This window comes from Lepus europaeus, chromosome 3 (genome assembly GCF_033115175.1).
Source record: "Lepus europaeus isolate LE1 chromosome 3, mLepTim1.pri, whole genome shotgun sequence".
Taxonomy (NCBI): domain Eukaryota; kingdom Metazoa; phylum Chordata; class Mammalia; order Lagomorpha; family Leporidae; genus Lepus; species Lepus europaeus.
In genome coordinates, this window is record NC_084829.1 from 6,724,022 (window position 1) to 6,747,463 (window position 23,442).

Below are 23,442 nucleotides of genomic sequence, written 5' to 3' on the forward strand. Positions count from 1 at the left end.
TGGAGGATGGCCCGAGTGCTTGAGCCCCTGCACCTGTGTGGGAGACTTGGATGGAGTTCTGGGCTCCTGGCTTCAGCTTGGCCCATCCCCCTGACCATTGCAGCCATCTGAGGAGTGAACCAGCAGATGGAAGATCTCTCTCTCTCTGCCTTTCAAAGAAATTAATTAATCAATCTTCTTTAAAAACAGCATAATAAAGATGGACAACAACAAAAGAATACTCTTCCAGGGATAGTAGAGATCGTACCAGTTTCACCAAGGCAGCTGTAGCCCCAGGTACTGGAGGAGGTGAGCACGCAGGTTTAAATTGGGAAGGCGTGAGTAGAGCAGTTACGCCATGGGGTGGGGTGGGGTTTGGAAAGTATGCAGCTCCCTGGTGTGTTGCTCCCTCCGCCTTCTCCCAGCACTCAAAACCTTTCTCCGGGTGTTTCATGCAGTGGTTAAAATGCCACGTGGGACACCGGGTTCAAGTCCCGGCTCAACTCTCAATTCCAGCCTCCTGCTAATGTGTACCCCTGGAAGGCGGCAATGGTGGCCCCAGGACTTAGTTCCCTGTCATGTGTATGGGAATCCCAGATGGAGTTCCAGGTTCCTGGCTTTGGCTTGGCACAGCCCAAGTGCTGTGGGCATTCAAGGAGTGAATCAGCAGATGGAAACTCTCCCTCTCTCTGTGTCTCTCTCTGTCCCTCGGCATTTCAAACATATAATTTAAAAGACAAGGAAACCTTTTTCCAGACACGGCTGCAGAGATGAGCCCTTTTCTGGACCCCATCACATCTCCAGGCAAAGCCCAGCACGCAGACGCCAGCGGGCACACCCTTCCCTCACTTCAAACTCTGGCCTCTATCCCCCTGCCTTTTTTTTTTTTTTTTTTTTTTTTTTTGGCAGGCAGAGTTAAACAGTGAGAGAGAGACAGAGAGAAAGATCTCCCTTCCGTTGGTTCATCCCCCCAAATGGCCACTATGGCTGGCGTGCTGTGCTGATCCGAAGCCAGGAGCCAGGTGCTTTCTCCTGGTCTCCCATGCGGGTGCAGGGCCCAAGCACTTGGGCCATCCTCCACTGCCTTCCCAGGCCACAGCAGAGAGCTGGACTGGAAGAGGAGCAACCGGGACAGAACCCGGGGTGCCGGCGCCACAGGCGGGGGACCAGCCAAGTGAGCTGCAGCGCCGGCCCCCCCTTCGCTCGTTGGCTAAAAGCAGCTTCACTTGGCGTCTCTTGGCCTCCCCTCGTGGTTCCCCTGCTTCCCCGAAGTCACCGGCGACAGCCCAGCTGCGGAGTCCGCGAGGATACAGCGCCCGTGTGCATGCTCTCACCACCCCTCCTTCTTGAACTTTGCTTCTTCCCTGGCTCCCATACCCCTGCCCCCAGCCCCGCCCCCACGCACAACCGCCTTCCCTCCTTAGCCTGCCTGCGTCCTGGGCCCGAGCTGCGGGTTCCTCGTCCCCACGGCTCCATGTGGCTCTCACTACACACCAGCTCTGGACAATCTGACCTGCTGCGGCCTTGCACAGTCTGGCCTCCTGCATCTGCTCTCTTAGTCCAGTTATCTGTAACAAGGACCCCAAAGTGGGACGAAATCTGAGGACCCAGTCTGCGAGTAATCCAGGTGCCAGCCACAGCCAACGCTCGGGCAGTAAGAGTGGCCGTCCCCATGCCCCAAGCTGCGGCCTCCACGGGTTTCCTTTAGAGGAGACTTCTAAGGGCTTCCTGGATTTGGGGAGAGGGAGGCCCATGGTGCGCAGTGAGAGGGTGTCCTTCCAGACACAGGGAGGGGTGGGAGGGCCACACATCAGCACGCAAGAGGCCCCCTCCCCACCAACACAGGCTCAGCTGTTCAGTGCACCTGCTCCAGGGTCAGCCAGGCTAGCACAGTTGTCAACCCTATGACACAAGCGTGCATCTGTTCGCTGCCTTATTTAGGGTTGGGGGGGAGGCCGTTTGAGTCATTTTATATGAAGAATCCGCTGAACGGAACATTTGTTACTATTTAATGAGAGCAAATAGAAAGCATAGCTGCTGTGTGAAGCACACAAGCGCGCACTGAGCGGCCGGTGGAAACCCACGGCTTCCCAACAGACGTGGCCTGGGGGCGTCCCGACCCGTCTCCGAGGTGATGAGTGATTCCCTGACTGGCAGCTGCTGGGCGCACCTGGAAGACGTTTGTGCAGTCACCCAGCAGAACGCAGACCTTAAGGGGCCCCAGACACTATTGTCACACTTCAAGCGACGCGGATAAAATGAAAAGCAAATTATTCGTGTTTAGTGACTAATAATCGGATGCTAAGGTTGTACCCACTGTAAAAATGTCATCGAGCTGGGAGGACGTTCAGAAAACAGAGAATTTGAGCCAAATGATGCGAAAAAGGCGGAAATGGGGAAGCTGAGGGGAGGGGTCCTGCAGGCCTGGAATCAGGTGGATAAGGTGCGTTGACGCCACGTGGTGGTAGGGGCAGTGCCACTCTGAGCACTACAGAGATCTTTTTAAAAGATTTATTTATTTACTTATTTGAAAAACAGAGTCAGAGAGAGAGAGAGAGATCTTTCATCCCCTGGTTCACTCCCCAAGTGGCCACAACAGCAGGGGCTGGGACAAGCCAAAGTTCAGGAGCCTATAATCCCACCCTGGTCTCTCAGCAAGATGGCAGGGATCCAAGCCCCTCGGCCATCCTCTGCCTCTCTCCCAAGCACACCTGCAGGGAGCTGATGGGAAGTGGAGCATCTGGGATGCAAACCTGCGCTCCAACGTAGGATCCCTGTGTCACGAGCAGCAGCTCAACCCACCGTGCACAATGTCAGGCTCTTCCTGGCGATGGACAGAAGAGGGACCAGTGACACACAGGTCTGTATCCATGACCCAAGGCCCCTTGGCACTGGGTGGAAGTGATCATGTCAGCAGCACAGGGCAACTGGGGCCCATACATGACTCCCAAACTCACGTCCCAGTCCTGACTTTCTTCTCCAGACCCGCGCATGCATGCCTTTCAAAGATTTTTTGCACCAAAGTGAACGTCCCTGTCCCGTGAACATTTTTTCACATACCCAACTGTTGAAAACATCCACATGGCTGTCTGTTTCTAAGCCCAGTGTGCCCAACATCGAACTCTTACTTTCTTAGCAAACTCGCTTCCTCCTTTGGGCTTCCCTGTCCCAGAGGGGCCTGGATGTCTCCCACCATCTCACCCCCCAGCCTCCCCGCCTGTTCATCAGCCTCCATTTTCATACCTTCTACCTCGTGCGCACCACCATCCACGCTCGCTAACACTTCTGTAATGTTTTCTACGCCATCTCCTCCCCCAACCCTACAATCCGTCTACACAGCAGAAAGAATAGCCGTGTCCAAGCCTACGTCAGAGGGCGCCCCGGCGCCTGCTTACTTCTCAGTTCTCCTCCAGACACTACAGCCTGCAGTGAGAACGCTACCTCTGTAGGCTTCACTCCCAAGGAATCCTCCGCCCACACTTTCCAAAGAAAAGTCGAGTTTCCCTTGCCGGCTAGAACAGAAAGTCGAGTTTGGCTCACCCCTGAGCCAGCCTTGCAAAGTCTCTGGCCCACTTAAAAATTCTTGAAAGGCAAGCTGGTTTCCCCAGCAGGCTCCCCGCCCACGTGTTCCCCACCTGCGCCCCTCCAGCACCGGCCGCCTGCTCTCTGGTCAGCACCGCGGCTGGGCCCAGCCCCTTCAGAAGCTGCGACTCCAGCGAGGGTGGTGGATTTACGGTGCAAGGTTACACGGCATGTAAATCTGGCCCGCGCGAATCAAGGGCTGTGACATTTTTACGGCCTCCTCCCCCAAGCCCCTGCATGGATGAGAAACAACAACATCTGGTTTCACTTTTTGGTTCACTACCACGGCTTCCCATCCGACAAAACCCTAGGTCTTGCCAGAACTCTGGGCCCCAGCTGAATGAATGGGCGGTCAGGCGTGCCGTGCCGAAGGTCTTGATTTTCCTGTCTTACCATGGCGTACAGAAGCCTCCAAGGGTATAAGGGGTCACCGTCGTGCCTTGAAACAGAGCATTCTCTGGAGGCCATGCCCGGGTGGCCACCTGCCAGCTGGCCGGGGGTTAAGAGATGGGGCACTTTAGGGGGAGGCCCACAGAGCCTCCGGGCCTGGTTCTCTGCAGGGGCTGACTGGAAGGCTCATGTGCAATGGATTCTGGGACTTGTAGTCCATGTGGCAGCTGGCTCGCCATGCATCCCTGTCTTCTTGAACAGGACAGCACAGTAATGATCGCTGCCGCCAAAGGGCACCTGGGAACGCTCTCCCTGGAGATACGAGGCCACTCTGGTCCGGGTGGCCTTCCAGGCGGGCCTTATCTCGTTTCAGCACGGCTCCCTCCTGACCGGGGAGTGGCATTCTGGAGCAAGTTCAGAGGAACGTGCCCTTCCTCGCCTGTCTGCCCAGCAGCCGGCAGAGGTGATCGGAACGATCAGAGACAGTACCTCCTAGGACCGTTCCCCCGCGTGAACAGAGCCTCGGAACCCCCTGTCTCTCGCCACCGTGTGCAGCTCTGCTCAGATCAGACAGGCCCCTTCACTGTTCCCCAAGTCATGCCATGGTCGGAATATGCCGGTGGAGGAAGAAAGCAAAACACAACCCACACGGAGCTGGCCGACGTGGCCTGTGAGTACGGATCTGCCCGGGGGCTCCAAGCCACCCTCTCTCCAGCATGCACACAGTAGCCTCTGAGCCTCCCAGCTCCAGGATCCCTCAGACGTCCTCCCCACCCCTGAACAAGTCCTCCTCAGGATGGCATTTGGCTGAGCGGTTACGATTCTAATTCAGGTGTGTGTGTCCCACCGCAGTGCCCACGCTTGACGCCTGGCTCTGGCTTCCTGCTCCTGTGCACCCTGGGAGGCAGTGTGCATGGCTCAAGTAGTTGGGTCCCTTCCACACACACAGAAGACCTAGGCTGAGCTCCCGGCTCCTGGCTTTGTCCAGGCAGAGCGCTAGAGTGAAACAGCAGATGGCAGCTTGCTCTGTTTCTCTCTCTCTCTCAAATAAATATGTAATTTAAATATGTTCTTTTCTGCAAGTCTGCTTTTACTGACCCATCTCACCACTCCCCTGTTCACAATTCTCATCAAGTTATTGGCTAATGTTAGCAAAGATTTTTTACCAAGCACTTAGTGAATCCTGTGGTCTGTGCTAACCGTGCAAACCCTATGATCTCACTTAATTCCACAGCGACTCCTGAGGTAGCACTGTGATGTCTCCTTTTCAGATGATAAAACTGAGGCACAGAAGTTAAATTCTTCACACCACCCCCTGTCATCCAACCTGCTACCAAACAGGTAGCTCCGCAGGGTACCCAGCCAAGCAGTCACCGCAGAAGTGTGTGATCAACTTTCCCTGGCAACATTCCACTCCCACAGCCACATCCCGGCGCCACCTCCACCACCCCTTTAGCTCCAGTCACTCATCTCATCTAAATCTGTAGGCTTCATGCTTACAACTTCCAGATTTTAAAAACATTATTTATTTATTTATTTATTTGAGAGTCAGTTTCAGGAGAGGGGGAGAGAGGTCTTCCATCTGCTGGTTCACTCCCCAAATGAGCTGGGCCTGACCGAAGCCAGGATCCCCCTCCAGGTGGCCTGTGTTGGTACAGGGGCCCAAACACTTGGGCCATCCTCCACTGCCTTCCCAAGTGCACTAGTGTTGCTGTGGATCTGTTCTGAGAGGAGGAGCATGGAGGGGGCAAGAGGCGCGGAGTCACCACACAGACCCTGGAAGTCAGGTGAAAGCAGGCCAGAGGTGAGCAGCCTGCAGACTTGTTTATTTCAGTTAGTACAGCAGCTTATATAGCCAAGACCAGCCAATCCAGTCAAGGGGCGGTCTATGCCCTAACCAATCACAGCCTGTTGCCAGGCAGTTTCCGAAGCCATCCAATCAGACTGTTGCCAGGCAGGCTCCATTGTCATGTGGTTTCTGAAGCCATCCAATTACAACCTGTTGCCAGGCAGTTTCTGTTGCCAGGCAGTTTCCGTTGCCAGCAGCCATCTTGGCATGGCCTTCTCATTCCACCACATACTAGCAGGGAGCTGGATTAGAAGTGGAGCAGCCAGGACTCGAACTGCAGCCCATATGGGATGCCAGTGCTACAGGTCACAGCCTTAACCCTCTGAGCCACAGCACCAAGCCCTTGGGCCATCTTCTGCTGCTTTCCTAGGTACGTACACAGGGAGCTGGATCAGTGTATGTGGGAGGCTGGCCTCACAAGCAATGGCTTAACTTGCTGCCCCACGGACCCCAGATTCACACACAGAGCCATCACTGCAGATGCCTGTTTGAGACACGCCCACTTCACTGTACAAAGGGCATCTCAGGGTTCCCGTGTGCTGATCGTACCCTTCCTCCTGCAACTGCCATCTCTTCTAGATTGTCCCCAGCTCACACCGCTGCAAGGCGTTCCCAGGCCCTACTGACTCCAGCACCCAAGGTCCCTCACATCTGGACTGTATTCCCTCTGCTTTCAGCTTCGAGAGAACCCCTCTGTTTTTCCAGCACAATGGCAAAATGATCTCGTCTAGTTAAACCTCTATAAAGCATGTCTGGATAACACCCGCGAGTTCTCTGACCTGCCTTCTTCCCGGGGAACTGCGACCCGGTTCTAGTCTCACATGGAAGAATTCCACGTGGACAGGACAGTGAGCCAAGCGGGCTTTAGTTAAGTCACAAACCTCCTGCGGCAGCATCAGGAGGGGGCTCCAAGAGAGGGAGACCCGGGAACTGGACAAAGTGGGCTCTTTCAAGCACAGTTCTGGGAGGGAACAGAAAGCAGCTGGCAACCAATCAGAAGGCAGGGACAAAACCCATCCAAGGGCCAGAATTGTAATCATGTCTAGCCTGCTTGTGATCAAAGAACACAGCCCTCAGACGGGTGGGATGGGTAACTCAGCATTTCTGGTCTTCCCGATAAAACTAGAAACTTAGAGGAGTGGGATCGGCACTTTTGTCTCACTAAAGGCAGCTTCTGGGGAGAAGCAAGCATGCTGTCCACTTTGAAAGGAATTCCCTCTTTTCTCGTTCCCACAGGGACCCGGCCTAACTGCCTGTTGGTCCATCGGATGCCTCATATCTCTACCCTCGGAGGGGAGCGGAACTTGACGGATTCCCTCTAGCACGTGGGACATGCTGGAGCGAAGCTGTGCGATTTCTGAGGTCAGGTCACTGACGACCCCTTACCACTTCTGCCGTGCTCTCTGGGGTCAGCCCACCTGCCCTAATCCAGCTGCCATGCTGTGAGGGTACTCAAGCGGCCCAAGGCAAAGTTCACGTGGAGAGGAACCATGATCTGCCAGCAGCAGTCGCAACCCGGCACCTGTGACAGTGGAGCCACTTGGAGGTGTGCACTTCCTCTGTAGTCAGTCTCCTGGTGTCACCCAGAATCTTTTTTTTTTTTTTTTTTTTTTTGACAGGCAGAGTGGGTAGTGAGAGAGAGACAGAGAGAAAGGTCTTCCTTTTTGCCATTGGTTCACCCTCCAATGGCCGCTGTGGCCTGCGCATCTCGCTGATCCGAAGCCAGGAGCCAGGTGCTTCTCCTGGTCTCCCATGCGGGTGCAGGGCACAAGCACTTGGGCCATCCTCCACTGCCTTCCCGGGCCATAGCAGAGAGCTGGACTGGAAGAGGAGCAACCGGGATAGAATCCAGCGCCCCAACAGGGACTAGAACCCGGTGTGCCGGCGCCGCAAGGCGGAGGATTAGCCTGTTAAGCCACGGCGCCAGCCAACCCAGAATCTTCATAGCAACCTTCTGGGAGACCCTGAACCAGGAATCCTGCTGTCCGCCCCCATGTGCTGTTGTCTGAAACAATTGTGGGTGTGTTATTACATTTTTACTCACTTATTTGCATTTTCTTAGAAAGAGAGAGAGACAGATGTTTTTGTTTGTTTGTTTTTTATTTGACAGGCAGAGTTAGACAGTGAGAGAGAAAGAGACAGAGAGAAAGGTCTTCCTTCCGTTGGTTCACCCCCCAAATGGCCGCTACGGCTGGCACTGTGCTGATCTGAAGCCAGGAGCTAGGAGCCAGGTGCTTCCTCCTGGTCTCCCATGTGGGTGCAGGGGCCCAAACACATGGGCCATCCTCCACTGCCCTCTCGGGCCACAGCAGAGAGCTGGACTGGAAGGGGAGCCACCGGGACTAAAACCCGGTGCCCATATGGGATGCTGGCACCGCAGGCAGAGGATTAACCAAGTGAGCCACGGTGCCAGCCCAGATCTTTCTTTGAGAGAGAGAGAGAGAGAGAGAGAGAGAGAGAGAGAGAGAACAGCCTTCTATCTGCTGGTTGATTCCCCAAATGCCTGCAACAGTAAAGGCTGGACCAGGCCAAAGCTAAGAGCCTGGAATTCCGCCCGAGTGGCAGGGACCCGAGTGTTTGGGCCACCACTTGCTGCCTCCTAGGGCATGCATGGAACAGGAAGCTGGATGGGAAGTGGAGTAGCTGGGACTTGAACCAGGCACTCTATTACGGGACGCAGGAGACCTGACCACGAGGCCACACCCCTGCCCAAAGCCGCTGTGTTTTGAAGTAATTTAGTGTGCATCGATGATAACTCAACTCTATCCCTTCCCCCACTTATCATCAGCAGAACCACATTTTGAAAGTGTGGTTGTATCACCCCCTTACTTAACATTCCTTCTTGGCTCTCGCCAGGGCCTCCAGACCACAAGTGAGGCTCATTAAGACGGCACCCAAGCTTCTTCAGGCTCCCTTCACTTTGGCTTTGACTCCTAAGAGCTCACTTTAAGTGCTCTCTCCTCTGGCATTCTTCTGATGCCCCCTCGCACAGACCCTCCCGGAAGTGTTAGCTCACACATGCTCAGGAGTCACGCACCTCTTTACCAACAAACCCATTCACATGGACAGAGAGTGGCCGTGGCCGTGGCCAGCCTGGGACAGACTGACTTCCGTATTGGTCTCTCCAGCCTGGAAGCACACTGGACTCAGAGACTTCCAGAAGGCCTTCTGATACAGGAGAGGATAATAGGAGCAGGAAAACAAGGGTCTAAGACTGTGTGGACTGAATCAAAGAGCCAACTCCACCAGACATTCTCTGTTGACTTATCTAGCTGAAACCAACCTCTGGAAGATTCTAATGCCCATTTATGGAAGCCAAGAGCCTGAAAAAACCACTTGTGACTGCTGCACCTCCAGGGAAAGCAGTCAGATGGGATGCTGTCACAGGCCAGGGCATGTCCGTGTCCATCTCCATACCACGGCCCTGATACCCACGGCATCTGGACAGGTGTACCCCACACCTGGGCACCATTTGGAACTGAGTGACTTGGAACACTGCAATTTCAGGCTCAGGCTGTGCCTGTGAGGGACGTGATGGGAGGATCTGGAAGAAGGTGGGGCATTACCAGGTCACATCCCTGAGATGCAAATATCATCATCTCATGAGGGAGGAAGAGCAAGTGGCTTTCTGTACCATTCTTTTTTTTTTTTTTTTAAAGATTTTATTTGTATATTTGAGAGGCAGAGTGAGAGAGAGAGAGGTCTTCCATCCACTGGTTCACTCCCCAAGTGGCTGCAACAGCCAGAGCTGTGCCTATCTGGAGCCAGGACCCAGGAGCTTCTTCCAGGTCTCCCATGAGGGTGCAGGGGCCCAAGGACCTGGGCCATCTTCCACTGCTTTCCCAGGCCATAGCAGAGAGCTGGATTGGAAGAGAAGCAGCTGGAAAATGAACCGGCGTCCATCTAGGATGCTGGCACCACAAATGGAGGCTTAGTCTACACAGCACAGCACCGGCCCTATGCACCATTCTTCTGAGTGAGCCATTTTACGTACATGTTTAGAAATACCTTATGAACAGGTTCTGTGAGCGGGGTGCCTGTGGGTTCTCCCAGAGGGTTCCGTAGGTTGGTGATGCTCCTCCTCTGTGCAAGCCGACCTGGAGCAAGGAATTTGAGTTGAGTAAAGAATCCCTGGTGAAGAGATCTAACACGGAATGAGGAATTTCACACCAAAATGTTGTCCGCCAGGCACTGGAGACAGAGGTGGGAGAGAGGACTCCTCTTTTTTTGTTTCAGCTTTTTCTTCTTTAAAAAAAGTATGCATTATTTTATTTATCTGCAAGGAGAAAGAGAGAGAAAGAGAGAGAGAGAGAGAGAGAGAGAGAGAGAGAGATCTGACAGGGTTTGTACCACGAAGAAAAAAAAAGTCCCAAATGTGCCGGTTTTATTATAACGTCAATGCCGTATTTCAGTCTCAAGTGTTTGCCTAATTGCTCTTAATTAGGGAAAACTGAAAGATGCTGGTGGCTTCAATGCTAGCAGCTTAGAGCAGGTGTTTCCCCTTGAGGCCGGGCTGACTTCTGTGGGTGTGGGTGGGGGTGAGGGGGTGGAGTAACGCGGTGGGGGAGGGGCAGGCCATCCTCCCTCAGCCAAGGGCAAGTCTCCGGAGAGGGTCCAGGAGAGGAGCTCAGCCCCTCTCTGCAGGGTCGGGAGAAGGGCAGCTCTTCGGGATGACTCCCAGCAGGTCGCCAAACACCATCTCCCACAGTGCCCGGATGTTGATGTCAAACAGCGTCCTCCACGTGCTTCTCCACCAGATTGTGGATGCTTTCACTCCCTAATGCATCTCTTCTTGGTCCGTTATCAACACGTGTCCTTGATCAAACTCAACACTAAAAAAATAACAGTGATGAAAACTAACCAGCCATAATACCTCTCGGGCAGCTCTATTCTTGCTTGCTTGATTTTTCTTCTATTTGAAAGACAGAGAAAAATCTTCCACCTACTTGCTCGCTCCCCAAATGTCCACAACAGCCAGGGCTGGGGAGGCCAAAGCCGGGAGCCTGAAACTCCACCTGGGTCTCCCACATGGGTGGCGGGGGCCTGGGTACTTGAGCCATCACCGGCTGCCTCCCTGGGTGTGCCGCAGTGGGAAGCGGAGCCAGTCCTGAGAGAGCATTTGTGGATTTCCTGTCTGCAAATACTCCTGCCGTGGCCAACCAGACATTCAGAAAGTCTTAAATTCCTGAATATTTAAAAATGAGCTCGCAGACCCCGCCCCTGGCAGCTGCAGCACCCCCTGTGAACGCCCACCCCCCCAACCCTGGCCATCTCAGGGCTGATACAATCACCTCCCACCCCCACAGCCCTCAACTTCGGGACAACAAGGTCAAGCACAAACACACACAGACACAGGCAGAGCTTCTCTCCGAACAAGTGCGTCAAAAACGTGAATGAGAATGTATAGTCGTGAATACAACCCGGACAGAATGGGTCCAGAGCAGGACAGGTGCACGCGTGACGCAGACGGGCTGCTTGCTAGCCTGCTGCTGAGTGTGGAGTTTCTTGCCTCCTTAGTGAACGTTGTCCCCTTGACAGAGGCAAACAGCCTTTAGCTAGCCTGGGCTGGAGAGCAGATGTTGGGGAGCCTCACCTGGCTCCAACTCAGGTCTCAGCCCCAGGTCTGGGCCTGGACGTTTCCAGGATAGGCTAGGTCGGAGTCTGTGCAGAAGGAAAAACAAGACATGTGTGCCCCACCTCACCCCACGTACACCCCGAGCAGTGCCAGCCGCATCCCATCCCAGCCAAAGGGTGGAGAAAGCAGGACAAAAGCATCAAAGGAAAAACACCAGCAAGCAGTCCTCAAGAGCAGCTCCCCCGCCCTGGTGCAGAGAAAAAGAAAATAGATACAAGAAGCAAGCCTCCTGCACCCATAGGTTGCCTGTGGACAGAGACAATGAGCCTGTTGTTCCATGATTGACTGTGTAAATGTTTATGGAGTCCTTACCATGCCCCGAGCTGCGCCAAGTGCCGAGGACACAACGTGAAAGCAGAATCTACATCCTCCTCCATGCCAGAGGGCAGGCCGGGTGCCTACGTGGCAGGGGAGGGGGCCTGGCAGACCCTCTGGGCGCCCACGGGCACAGGAGGATCCACAGGTCACAGAGGGCAGAGGCGAGAGGTAGCAGCGGATGGAGCTCAGAGGTGAAGCCGGGATGTTAGCGGGTGGACGGCCGTACTGGAGTCAAAGGGAAAAACAGGCAAGGAAACCAGGAGCAGCGAGGGGGCCGAAGAACTGAACACACCAAGCTTAGAGTCAAGCAGCCTGGAACAGGGAGACGGCGGCGCCAGAGGAGGGCCCGTGCCCAACATCAATGCAACAGTACTACGGCGCAGAGTGTGCATCTAACATTGAAGAGACCACAGCGACTGGCGGTGGGACGCCAGAACAGCCCGCAGACGGGCGCACTTTCATAACACGGGCAGCCCTGGAAGGCCACGGAGGTGAGCAGAGCAGAGCAAATCAAAGGACAGCGCGGCTGCCTCCAAGACAGGACCACAGGAAGGTCCCAGTCCACTAGGCAGTGATCTTCGTACGCTTGCACCGGGTTGCCCCTCTCTCCCAGGCAGTCTTTCTCTACAATCAGATCCACGCGTGGGGAGGGGGCTAGCTTGCGATACGTGCACTGGGGCAGTGCCTTAGCTCCCTGGGGGCTCTAATCCCAAAGTCATTCTGAAAAATGCATCCTTAGGCAATTCCCTCACGGCGCCAACATCATACCCAGAGAGCGCACGCGCGTAAACCTGCTTGGCGTAGCCTCCCGCATACCCGGGCTGCATCCGGAGCCCATCACTGACACAAATACCACTACACAGCGCACGGGTGTAAATACAGCCTGGCAACAACGAGGGGTTGATACTGCTCAGCACACCCAAACTTGGGCCTAGGGGAGGAATGGCCAGGGCTGCAGGCCGGCAGAGACAAGTCAGGTCTTGGAGGGGGTGGGCGGGGCAGAGCCAGAACCTGCACGTCAAAAACAAAGCACCAGGACAGATGTGTGAATGGTGAGTTTTGAAGGCTGGAAGTGAAGATCCCTGAGAAATGGGAGGAAGGGAGTCCTCCAACACGGATCACAATGGTGCCCACCGCACAGGATCCGTCCTCGAGAGGCCCACGGCTGGAAGGGCCCGGGGCCCCCTTGCGCCTCCCCGCCCCCCTTACGCCAGTAACTCCAGCAGAAACGAACCTTCCCGGCCCTTGAGGCTGCGCACACCAGGGTCAAGGCGGCTTCTGAGTGTCTTCCCCACCATCCTCAGGCCATAAACACCGGCCTCAGATCCTCTGGGCAGACAGGGCTGCCTGGTCCTGGATGGACCAGCCGGGGCCAGAAGGGAGGCTTCACTTAGCCACCAGGCTCAGAGCTGGAGCGGCCCGGGGCTGGGGTCCCACCCACACCCCCTTGTCTCTCAAATCATTGGCACTCAAAAAAAATGACCTAAATGAAAAATCTCTGTGAGTGAGATCCCAGCGGAATGAAGGGGCCATCAAACAAGGAGGTACCTTTCTCTGAAGGGAGGAGAGAACTTCCACTATGACTATGGCCTTGTCTAAATAAGGTCAGAGTTTGTGGACTCAAGAGGCTTCCATAGCCTTGGCAGCTCATGACAAGAGCCTCAGGTGATCACTACCATAATAAACAAGAGTGTCAATTGTTAAATCAACAACAGGAGTCTCTGTGCACCTGCTCCCCCTGTAGGACCTCTGTCCTTAATGTGTTGTACTATGCGAATTAACAGTAAAACTAGTCTTCAAACAGTCCTTTATACTTTGTGTGTCTGTGTGGGTGCAAACTGTTGAAATCTTTACTTAGTACATACTAAGTTGATCTTCTGTATATAAAGATAATTAAAAATGAATCTTAATGAAGAATGAGATAGAAAGGGAGTAGGAGATGGGATGGTTTGCAGGTGGGAGAGTGGTTATGGGGGAAAAACCACTATAATCCAAAAGTTGTACTTTTGAAATTTATATTTAAATAAAAGTTTAAAAAATACATTAAAAATATCATTGCCACTCCCTTTGAGGAGGATCCACGTCTCAGCCCAGTTCATGGGAGTTGCTGGCCGGCTGGAGGCTGGGTGTGATGGAGGACAGCAGCTCTCAGACAGAGCCACTACCGGGCCAGGACGACACAGAAAAGATTCACCTGGAAAATGCACACTCTGGAAGGAATCACACACGAGGTGAGTTGTCGGTAGAAAACTTGGGGTTGGCCGGCGCTGTGGCTCAATAGGCTAATCCTCCACCTGTGGCACCAGCACACCTGGTTCTAGTCCCGGTCGGGGCTCCGGATTCTATCCCAGTTGCCCCTCTTCCAGTCCAGCTCTCTGCTGTGGCCCGGGAAAGCAGTGGAGGATGGCCCAAGTGCTTGGGCCCTGCACCCACATGGGAGACCCGGAGGAAACACCTGGCTCCTGGCTTCGGATGAGCACGATGCACCAGCCGCAGCACACTGGCCATGGCAGCCATTGGAGGGTGAACCAATTCTCTCTGTCTCTCTCACTATCCACTCTGCCTGTCAAAAAAAAAAAAAAAAAAAAAAAAAAAAAAAAAAAAAAAAAAAGAAAGAAAGAAAGAAAAGAAAAGAAAAGAAAAGAAAGAAAAAGAAAAAGAAAACTTGGGGCAATGTTCAGCCTGAGCAGCTCTCCGGCCCGCATCATCATTCTCCTTGCTCTGCATCCTGATCTTGGAGAGAACCCTTCATGGCTCAGCGGAAACCACAGGCAGATCAGGAGGTTGGGTCTGTATCTGTTTCTCCTGGAGGCCTCCTCTTCGAGGTCGCTGGGAGCCAGGAAGGAAATGCAGACGGCAGTTGCTGTCTGGAACGCAGGTGGCTGACTGTGACCCAGGGGCAGGGGGAATGGCTTGAGGAATTTCTGGAGCTAGAGGGTGTGAGGGTGCATTTGTGCACCTGTGAGTGTCTGCGTATAAGCTCCCGATGTCTCACACACACTGCTACACAAACACAGACGCACACCCATCTGGAGCAGCCATGGGGCTTTCCAAAGAGAAGGCCGTGAGTTCACGCCTGCCGAAACTGAAGGGAGGATGGTGTGATTGGATGAATCGGTCAGGGAAATAGATGCACCTGCTTCTGATTTTTTCTTTATTTTACTTTTTATTTATTTAAACGTCCACGGTGGCTGAGCCTGGGCTGGGGCTCTGCCAGGGTCAAAGCCATGGACCAGCAGACACATCAGCTTTTAGGTACGAGGTCTAAGATTCAAAAAGTGACATCAGAAATATGAATGAATATGGCCGGCGCCGTGGCTTAACAGGCTAATCCTCTGCCTTGCGACGCCAGCACACCGGGTTCTAGTCCCGGTTGGGGCGCCGGATTCTATCCCGGTTGCCCCTCTTCCAGGCCAGCTCTCTGCTATGGCCCGGGAAGGCAGTGGAGGATGGCCCAAGTGCTTGGGCCCTGCACCCGCATGGAAGACCAGGAGAAGCACCTGGCTCCTGGCTTCGGATCAGCGAGATGCGCTGGCCGCAGCGTCCATTGGAGGGTGAACCAACGGCAAAAAGGAAGACCTTTCTCTCTGTCTCTCTCTCTCTCACTATCCACTCTGCCTGTCAAAAAAAAAAAAAAAAAAAAGAAATATGAATGAATGTTGAAGAGGTGATGATTTAAAACACCCAGGAACCCGGTGCACACAGAAAACTTCCTCTCATGGAAGGAAGTAGAAGGCCTAGGAACAACTGCCCCAGCCTCCTCATTGTGAATGGCTGACTGTGGATGGGCATTAAAGATTAAGCAATTTAGAAAACAACGAGAAGGCAGGGTGCTGTGATGCAGTGAGTGAAGCTGCTGTCTGCAACACTGGCATCCCACATGAGCCCCAGCTCAAGCCCCGGCTGCTCCTCTTCTGATCCAGCTCCCTGCTGTGGCCTGGGAAAGCAGTGGAAGATGGACCAAGTCCTTAGGTCCCTGCACCCACGTGGGAGACCAGGAGGAAGCTCCTGGCTCCTGGCCCTTGGCTTCAGCCTGGTCTTGCCCTGGCCTTTGCAGCCATCTAGGGAGTGAACCAGTGGAAGGAAGCTCGCTCTCTCTCTCTCTCTCTGTAGCTCTGCCTTTCAAATAAATAAACAAAATCTAAAATAAAAAAAACAAAAAGGAAAATACCCTGTGAGCTTATTATTAAATGTCCTTGTTGACCTGGTTTGAGTATAAATTTGGGTGTCAAAGGTTCTGTCATCAAGTCTTAAGTTAATGGTCGTAGGAAAGCAGAGACTTGATCCAATTAAGGTGTTTAAGGGGTGGGCCTAGTGGGAGGTGCTTAGGTCACTGTGGGTGTGTGCTCAGAAGGTAGGTCTCACAAGAGGGTTGGTTATATAAGCCTGCCTTGGGCCCAGCTGCCCTCCCGCTCCCCCCCACCCCGACCCTGTCTCTGTCTCTCTCTGTTTCCTGGCTCATCACACCATCACTCCTTCACACACACTACCCCACCGTCCAGCCTCACCAGATGGCCAAACCAATGGCGCCCACCTGTTCTTGGACTGTGAACCTCCAAACTGGTGAGCCAAAATAAATCTCCTTCCTTCCTAAGTAGATTGTCTTATCTGTTTCATTGTAGTAACCAAAAGCAGAGTGATATAGATGGAGAGGGAGAGGGAGAGGGAGGGGGATGGGGAGAGGGAGAGGGCGAGGGGGAGGGAGAGAGAGAGAGAGAGAGACAGAGAGAGAGGGCGAGGGTGAGGGTGAGGGTGAGGGAGAGGGAGAGGGAGAGAGACTCTGTACCATATCCTAGATTCTATCCCATACCCTGCTCTTTATCACACTAGATACAATGCAGAGTGTGTGTGTGTGTGTGTGTCTCCAGGTAAACATTTGGTAATAACTGTATGTCTAGTATGAATATACATGCACGTATCAACATATACACATGTACACGTATGAATAGACACATGAAATGGCCACTCATGCATGGACTGGCAGCCGGCAGCCAGGTTTAAAGTGGTGGGAAATATTGATACTACAACGCAGTGTCCTGATTTACAACCCCTCAGATCCTGAGAGAATTTCCCAGAACTGGGAGGAAAAACATTGAAAACCCCAGCGTCTGACGGTCCCCTCATGCCAGCTTAACCCTAATTGCCAGCACTAAGTCCAATTAGCAGCAAATCAGCTTTCCCCTCCACTTCATCGGATGAAGCAGGCTTTGGCAGAAGCATCTGCCCACGGCAACCGGGCCAAAGAGGAGGGGGAGAGGAGGGGCAATGAGTTTGGGTCCAAAGAGCAAAGCCCGTGCTCCTGCCCTGGGCACCATCAGCCCCCACCCCCTGAGTGCACCTCGGGGCTGTGGCCTCTGCCTCCACCTCCCCTCCTGGCTTCTGACACGCCAGAGCCTTCCTTATACACCCGCCCTTCCTTTCCTAGCATCAAGGGCTTCATTTCAGACCGCATTTGCTTGCATCAAGTGTAGACCTTTTCATAACGGATTCAGGTGGCAACCCAATTTATTGCAATTCCAGGGAAAAAAGTAACTCAAAAGTAGGATGCCCCTGCTCTCTCTCATACCTCTACCTTTACCCTCTCTGTCTCTACCTTTCTCTAACACATGCACACATACATGCACACACATGTGCATGTGCACACACACACAGAGCCTGGGCTGGTGTGGAAGGATGCCGGGTGTCAGGCACAGCCACGCCATGGTGTCAGGGACCAGGGCACAGCTACCAGCCGGGCTCGCTCACTGTGAAGTGCGTCCTGCCAAAGCCTTCTGTCTCCGCCCCTCAGGGTCACAATAACAGATTACGAAAGAGTGGAAAAGCACTGTTCAGAGAAGGGCCACAGGGACTTTCCTCTGGGGGAGGAAGGGAGGACAATGCTCCGAGGCAGCAGGTCTGACTCCGCGAGGGAAGGAAACCCCACGCACAGCCGCTGCAACCTCCCCCTCCGAGGGCTTTGGAAAAACATGATATGGAGGCGACGCCAAAGATCGGGCCGCGGGAAAGTGATTGCCAGGGTGTTTAGATGGAGGAGAAATTGATTTATTTATTTGAATGACAGAGTTACAGGGGTCAGGGGAGAGATCCTCCATTGTTGGTCACTCCCCAAATGATCCAAAGCCAGGAGCCAGAGGCTTCCTCCAGGTCTCCCATGGGGATGCAGGGACCCAAGCACTTGAGCCATCTTCCACCCCTTCCCAGGCACATTAGCAGGGAGCTGGATCAGAAATGGAGCAGCCGGGACCCATAGGAGATGTCTGCGCTGCAGGCGGTGGCTTCACCTGCTATGCCGCGGCACTGAGCCCGATGGAGGAGAAATTCTGTCTCAAACATCAGCCTGCTTCCCAAGAGCCAGTGCTCACTATGGCGTTTCATAGCGGCTCCTTTTTTTCTATTGCAAATCCAGGTGAGACAGATGTTCTCAGAAAGTGAACATCTCCCTGTCTTCAGAAACCACTGATCAGTAGTCCAGGCCAATGAGTCCCTTGCTACCTCTTCTCAAAAATTCGGGAGAAACAGCAAAATGAACTGCCCAACACTGCGACAATGCAAATACAACCAACACTGGCTGCCAGGACCATGACAGCTACACCAGGAGACATTTCACGGGGCATGATCCAGCGACTCTCCTTCAGATCTGGGTTTGCAAAATACATCACACAGCAACAACCATACAGTTTCTCCATAAAAGGAACCTCTCCCCTTTCTAAAAAAATCCAAATCACAAAGTCACATGCACCCAGTTGAAAATGACTTGGGAGCCTTAACTTTTCCTAAGATGATAGCCTGCATTACAGAGAGGAAAAAAGACCCTTAAGAACTCTTTTTGGGGATCGTGGGCACTTGGATTTTAGTCCCATCGCATGCCAAAGGGGCTGCCACATCACAGGATCATAGCCTGGGCGCAAAACAGCAGGAGCAGACAGCCAAAATACAGTTAGGGGTTCCAGAAGCTTTTCCAGTCTCTAAAGAACTCTGCCCTCTGCCCACCCCAAAACCTGCTCTTCACCAAGTCCCCAGGTGTCTCCTGGAGGCCACCAGCACTGGAAACCAGTCCTACCAGTTCCTGAGCCACCCGCCACCTCCTGTGAATGTCTGAAGCACGGGCCCCTTAGCTGGGAACAGCCCACAGGGCGCTGCAGAGGTGGGTGCTCCAGGGTAACTCTGCAGGCCTGGCTGGAGGGAGACCACACTGCCCAAACGGGCCACCACATGGTGGGGCTCCACCAGAAGATGTCCAGGGACCATGCAGGTCCCTCCCTGGGAGAGCCAGGCCCTTCCCGGTGGCTCCTGAGCCGCAGGCCTGAGATCCCAGCTGCAGCTTTTCCACATCTAGTTTTTCCTCCAGGTGAATTATCTTCCCTCTGCAGGCCACTGTGCAAAGCCCTCGTTGCCCGGTCTCCACAATGACCATGCATTCCTGCAAGAGGTGGACAGCGGACACAGAGACAGGCAGTCTGGTGCCTCGCTCTGCTGCAGGGCTGCAACAAGGTGGCACCCAGATGCCGGGATGCCCAGGCCAACACTGGGTGCTGCCGCAGCCCTGCAGAGGTGCAGAGAGAGACAGGGGCGGGGAGGCAGAGCCTCCACTGTCCCCAGGTGAAGCCAGCACCCCTGGCCCTGCCTGGAGTCTGCACAGAGGAGGAGAGAAGGGAGAGAGCCCACGACGCCACCGTGAAAATGCACGAGAAAGACAGGCTTCCCAAACATCTGCTAAGTAGAATCAAGATTTCCCAGTTCCTTCTTAGAAATATATTCACTTTTTTTTTTTGACAGGCAGAGTGGACAGTGAGAGAGAAAGACAGAGAGAAAGGTCTTCCTTTGCCATTGGTTCACCCCCCAATGGCCGCTGCAGCCGGCGCACCACGCTGATCCGAAGCCAGGAGCCAGGTGCTTCTCCTGGTCTCCCATGTGGGTGCAGGACCCAAGCACTTGGGCCATCCTCCACTGCCTTCCTGGGCCACAGCAGAGGGCTGGCCTGGAAGAGGGGCAACCGGGACAGAATCCGGCACCCCGACCGGGACTAGAACCCGGGGTGCCGGCGCCACAGGCGGAGGATTAGCCTAGTGAGCCGCGGCGCTGGCCTGAAATATATTGATTCTTAATTAAGTTAGGGGCAGGTGTTGTGGCACAGCAGGTTAAGCTGCTGCTTGCACCTGAGCCACCCACAGCCCTGTGGGCCCACCCGGTTCGAGTCCCAGCTCCTCTTCGTCCAGTCCGGCTCCCAGCTAATGTGCCTGGGAGGCGGCTGGTGATGGATCAAGTCCCGGGTCTCTGCCACTCAAGTGGGAGGCCTGGATGGAGCTCCTGGCTCCTGGCTTTGGCCTGGCCCAGCTCTGGCTGTTGCAGGCATTTGGAAAGTGAACCAGCAAGATCTCTCTCTCTTTCAAATAAATAAAAATAATCATTTAAAAATTCATTGAAATGTGTAGGAAATAGCAGAAATAATGGCTTAAGTGCCACCAATTTGCTTTCACATTTTTGCTTGAGATCTTTTTTCTTTTTTTTTTTTTTTTTTTTTTTTTTTTTTTTAACCAAAACTTTAATCCCAAGGATTCTCACAAAAACATATTACAAATGACAGCATGAAAAAAATAATCTTGCACAGTAACTCAAAGTTCAGCTCTACAATGTACCCTTAAACTGGCAGGACATTGGTATTTTCTGAAATCTCAAATTTCCCAATAAAGACTGTTATATAAACAGCTATGTATTCTATATTGCAATTACATAAGGAACTTATCACCTAGGCAAAGGTAAACTTCCTCGAAACTTACTAGATTCTAGACCAACTAGACAACCTCTGCCCAGAGTTAAGACTAGCTGGGTTTTTCCAAAAACCTCTAATCTATTTTAACGGTGCAGCTTTTATTTTTACCTGCTGGCTTGCGTCACAGCAGCTCCTAAAGACTGCTTGCTCACCTACAGCTTCGTACTATATACCAGCCGAGGGAAAAAGGACATTTTAGTTCAGTTTTTGACAGTGCTGTTTCTACAATATTAAAACATCACACTTTGTTTAGCTGGGCAGGATTTAGAGGTCATCAGTCTTTGCAAGACTAAAGCTCAAAAGTAAATTCAATCTTGCTTAAGGGAACATTGTAAAGTAACAATTCTTGGTATCACATGCCTCATATGATCCATTTCAAACCATAGAGAATGACAGCTTTTTGTGTGTCACTGTTCCAAGAGACAAATTTGAACAGCTAAAACATCTTAAAAATGCACCAAGCTTATGAAGTCTCAAACAAAACTTGAATTTTCTGTACAAACTCCTGTCAAATGAAGTTATTTCCTGTACACCACTTCTCTTGCAAACGGATCTTCTATTTTCTTTCATTTGACCTAGATCGGCTACGAGACCTAGAGAAGGATCGGGACGGCTTGTGATTTCTCTCCCGAGACAGTGATCTTTCTCTTCTCCTATCTCTAGAAAGGGACCTGCTACGGCTGCGAGAGAAGCTTCTCCTTCTTGGAGATCTGCGGCGAGGTGGAGGACTCCTCCTACGATAATCATCTCGAGGGCGACGACCCCAAGAGGGAGGTGGGCCACGATTTCGACTTCTCTTTTCACCATTCGACAGTTCCACTCTTACACGGCAGCCACACAGCGTTCTTCCATCTAGCTCTCGGACGGCATCAGCAGCATCCCGGGGGTCTTCAAACTCAACAAAAGCGAAGCCAGGAGGGTTTCTTGCAACCCACACACTTCGGAGTGGTCCATAATAGCCAAAGGCCCGTTCCAATTCGGTCTTGTTGCCATTGTTTCCAAGATTACCTACATACACCTTACAGTCCAATGGACAGGAATCGCGATGCATTTCGAAATCTTAGGTTAGAAGCGCGGAGGCTCAACTCCACAAGCTCCCAAGGATCTTCCCGCTCTGCGCTGCTCCGCTCCGGCCCGGCTCCCGCAGATACTCCCTCTCCCTCGGCGAGATCTTTTTTCTAAAAGATAAAAAAGAAGTGACCAGTCGGCCACACCAGGGCAGCCCTCTGAGGGGACAGTAAGGCCGTGAGAAGCTGAGCAGGTATGAGGACGCACGGGTTTCACAGCTGTGTGCACCAACAGGAGCAGACCTCTTCAGCCCATTTTCCAAGAACTGTTTTCGTTAATTTTGAAAAATTGAGATACAGTGCACAACACCGTAAAATGCAAGCTTTCATTTCAGTGGTTTTTTTTTTTTTTTTCCTACATGTTGGTTTTATTTTCATTCACTTGAAAGGGAGAGACAGAGGAGGGAGAGAGAGAGAGGGAGGGAGAGAGCGAGCAAGAGCATCTCCATCCACTGGTCCACCCCCCCACACACGCCCAGTGTCCTCCTCCCAGGTTCTCCCCAGAACGATTCAGCCCCCCAGTGCTGTTTGTTTGGCCAGTGCCCTTCCTGGTCGCGCCTGTGCACAGAGGCGGGTGCTCTGGGGTTCAGGCTCCGCTATTGGTCTTCCCTCCTGCCTCATCTCAAGTCCCGCCTACACAGCCCAACTGCTCTCTGTATGAACTGCAGCTTCCAAGTCCTGGCTCTCTCTGGCTGAGCCACCACCCGTGCCCATCCCAGAGTGGCACAGGCACCTCGTGGCCCCCGTTCCACACCCTGTGCATGTCTACGAAGCAAAGATTTGCGGAACGTGTATTCCCAGAGGGGAAATTGAAGTCAGACCCTCAGTGCCGTTACCCCTGTTGGCTCGGGGTGGAATGCCGTAGGCACTCCCTGCAGCCTGCAGCCTGGGGGATGCTGGAATGAGGCGTGAGGTGGGGCGAGCACGCTGGCAGTGGCGTCAGATGATCTCCTGCAGCCCTCAGTGGAGGGGGGCGGACCTGGCCAGACCCCGAAGGTGACACCAAAGAGCAGTGTGGAGATGCACGGAGCCTGCTTCCCAAAGCTGTGCCTGGGAGAGAGGCCTTGCGCTGCTGGGGCTTCCTGCTGGCTGACCCAGACTCTGGGTCTCCTTGGAGCCTGTGCAGCAGACAAAGCTAAGTGTCTGAACATGAGGGTGGCACGGCCAGCACTCCTCATGTGGCAGCAGGAGGCAGAGGTGCAGGGCAGTAGTGAGGCCTCCCAAACCCTGTGCACAGTGCAGGCCGGGAGCCGCCAGGCCCGTGTGTGGGAGGGTGGCAGTGTCTGGAGGTGTTTGGGAGAAGGCAGCCACAGCCCTGCCCTCCCAGCCTCTTGCTCTTCCAGGCTTTGAGCAGCGCCAGCCTTGCAGCTGTGTCTGTGCAGCTGCCGCCGCTGCCACCCTCAGTGACAACAGGGCTCGGCTGGCTGGCGACAGCTGTCCCCTTGACTTCCCACAGGAGGAGATGCCCCCCGAGGTTGCCACACTGTTCTAGAAACCGAAACAAGACCATTTCTCCCTGTGCCCACCCCCCGTTCAGTTCCAGATGTGCACATCCCACGGCACCCACGCCTGTGCGCAAGTCGCAGGTGCACACAGCCCCCAGCCCCTGCCAACCTCCCGCAGTCACCACATCCACTCTGCAGGTGTGTTTGGTGGGCAGGTGGGCAGGGTGGCGTTTGAGAGAAACCTACACTTAAGCAAATCTAGTGCCTGTCATCCTGAGAGCTGACAACCACACAAACTCGATGTCTCCCTAAGCTGGCTGTGGGGCGACGCACGGCTCTGTCTTCCTAAGATACTTCTGCACAGGGGAGAGAGTGGCGCCAGGGAGTGCAGGAATTTGCAGGAGCGG

At 53.6% G+C, this 23,442-nt stretch overlaps 1 protein-coding gene across 1 annotated transcript; it reads right to left on the reverse strand.

The window, feature by feature from the left end:
- Window positions 1–20,283: 20,283 nt before the first annotated feature.
- Window positions 20,284–21,684, reverse strand: LOC133756729 (serine/arginine-rich splicing factor 3). The gene has a single exon (XM_062187325.1). It carries the CDS (start codon window positions 21,572–21,574, stop codon window positions 21,080–21,082), a length of 495 nt encoding a protein of 164 aa, XP_062043309.1. The 5' UTR covers window positions 21,575–21,684; the 3' UTR covers window positions 20,284–21,079.
- Window positions 21,685–23,442: the final 1,758 nt, after the last annotated feature.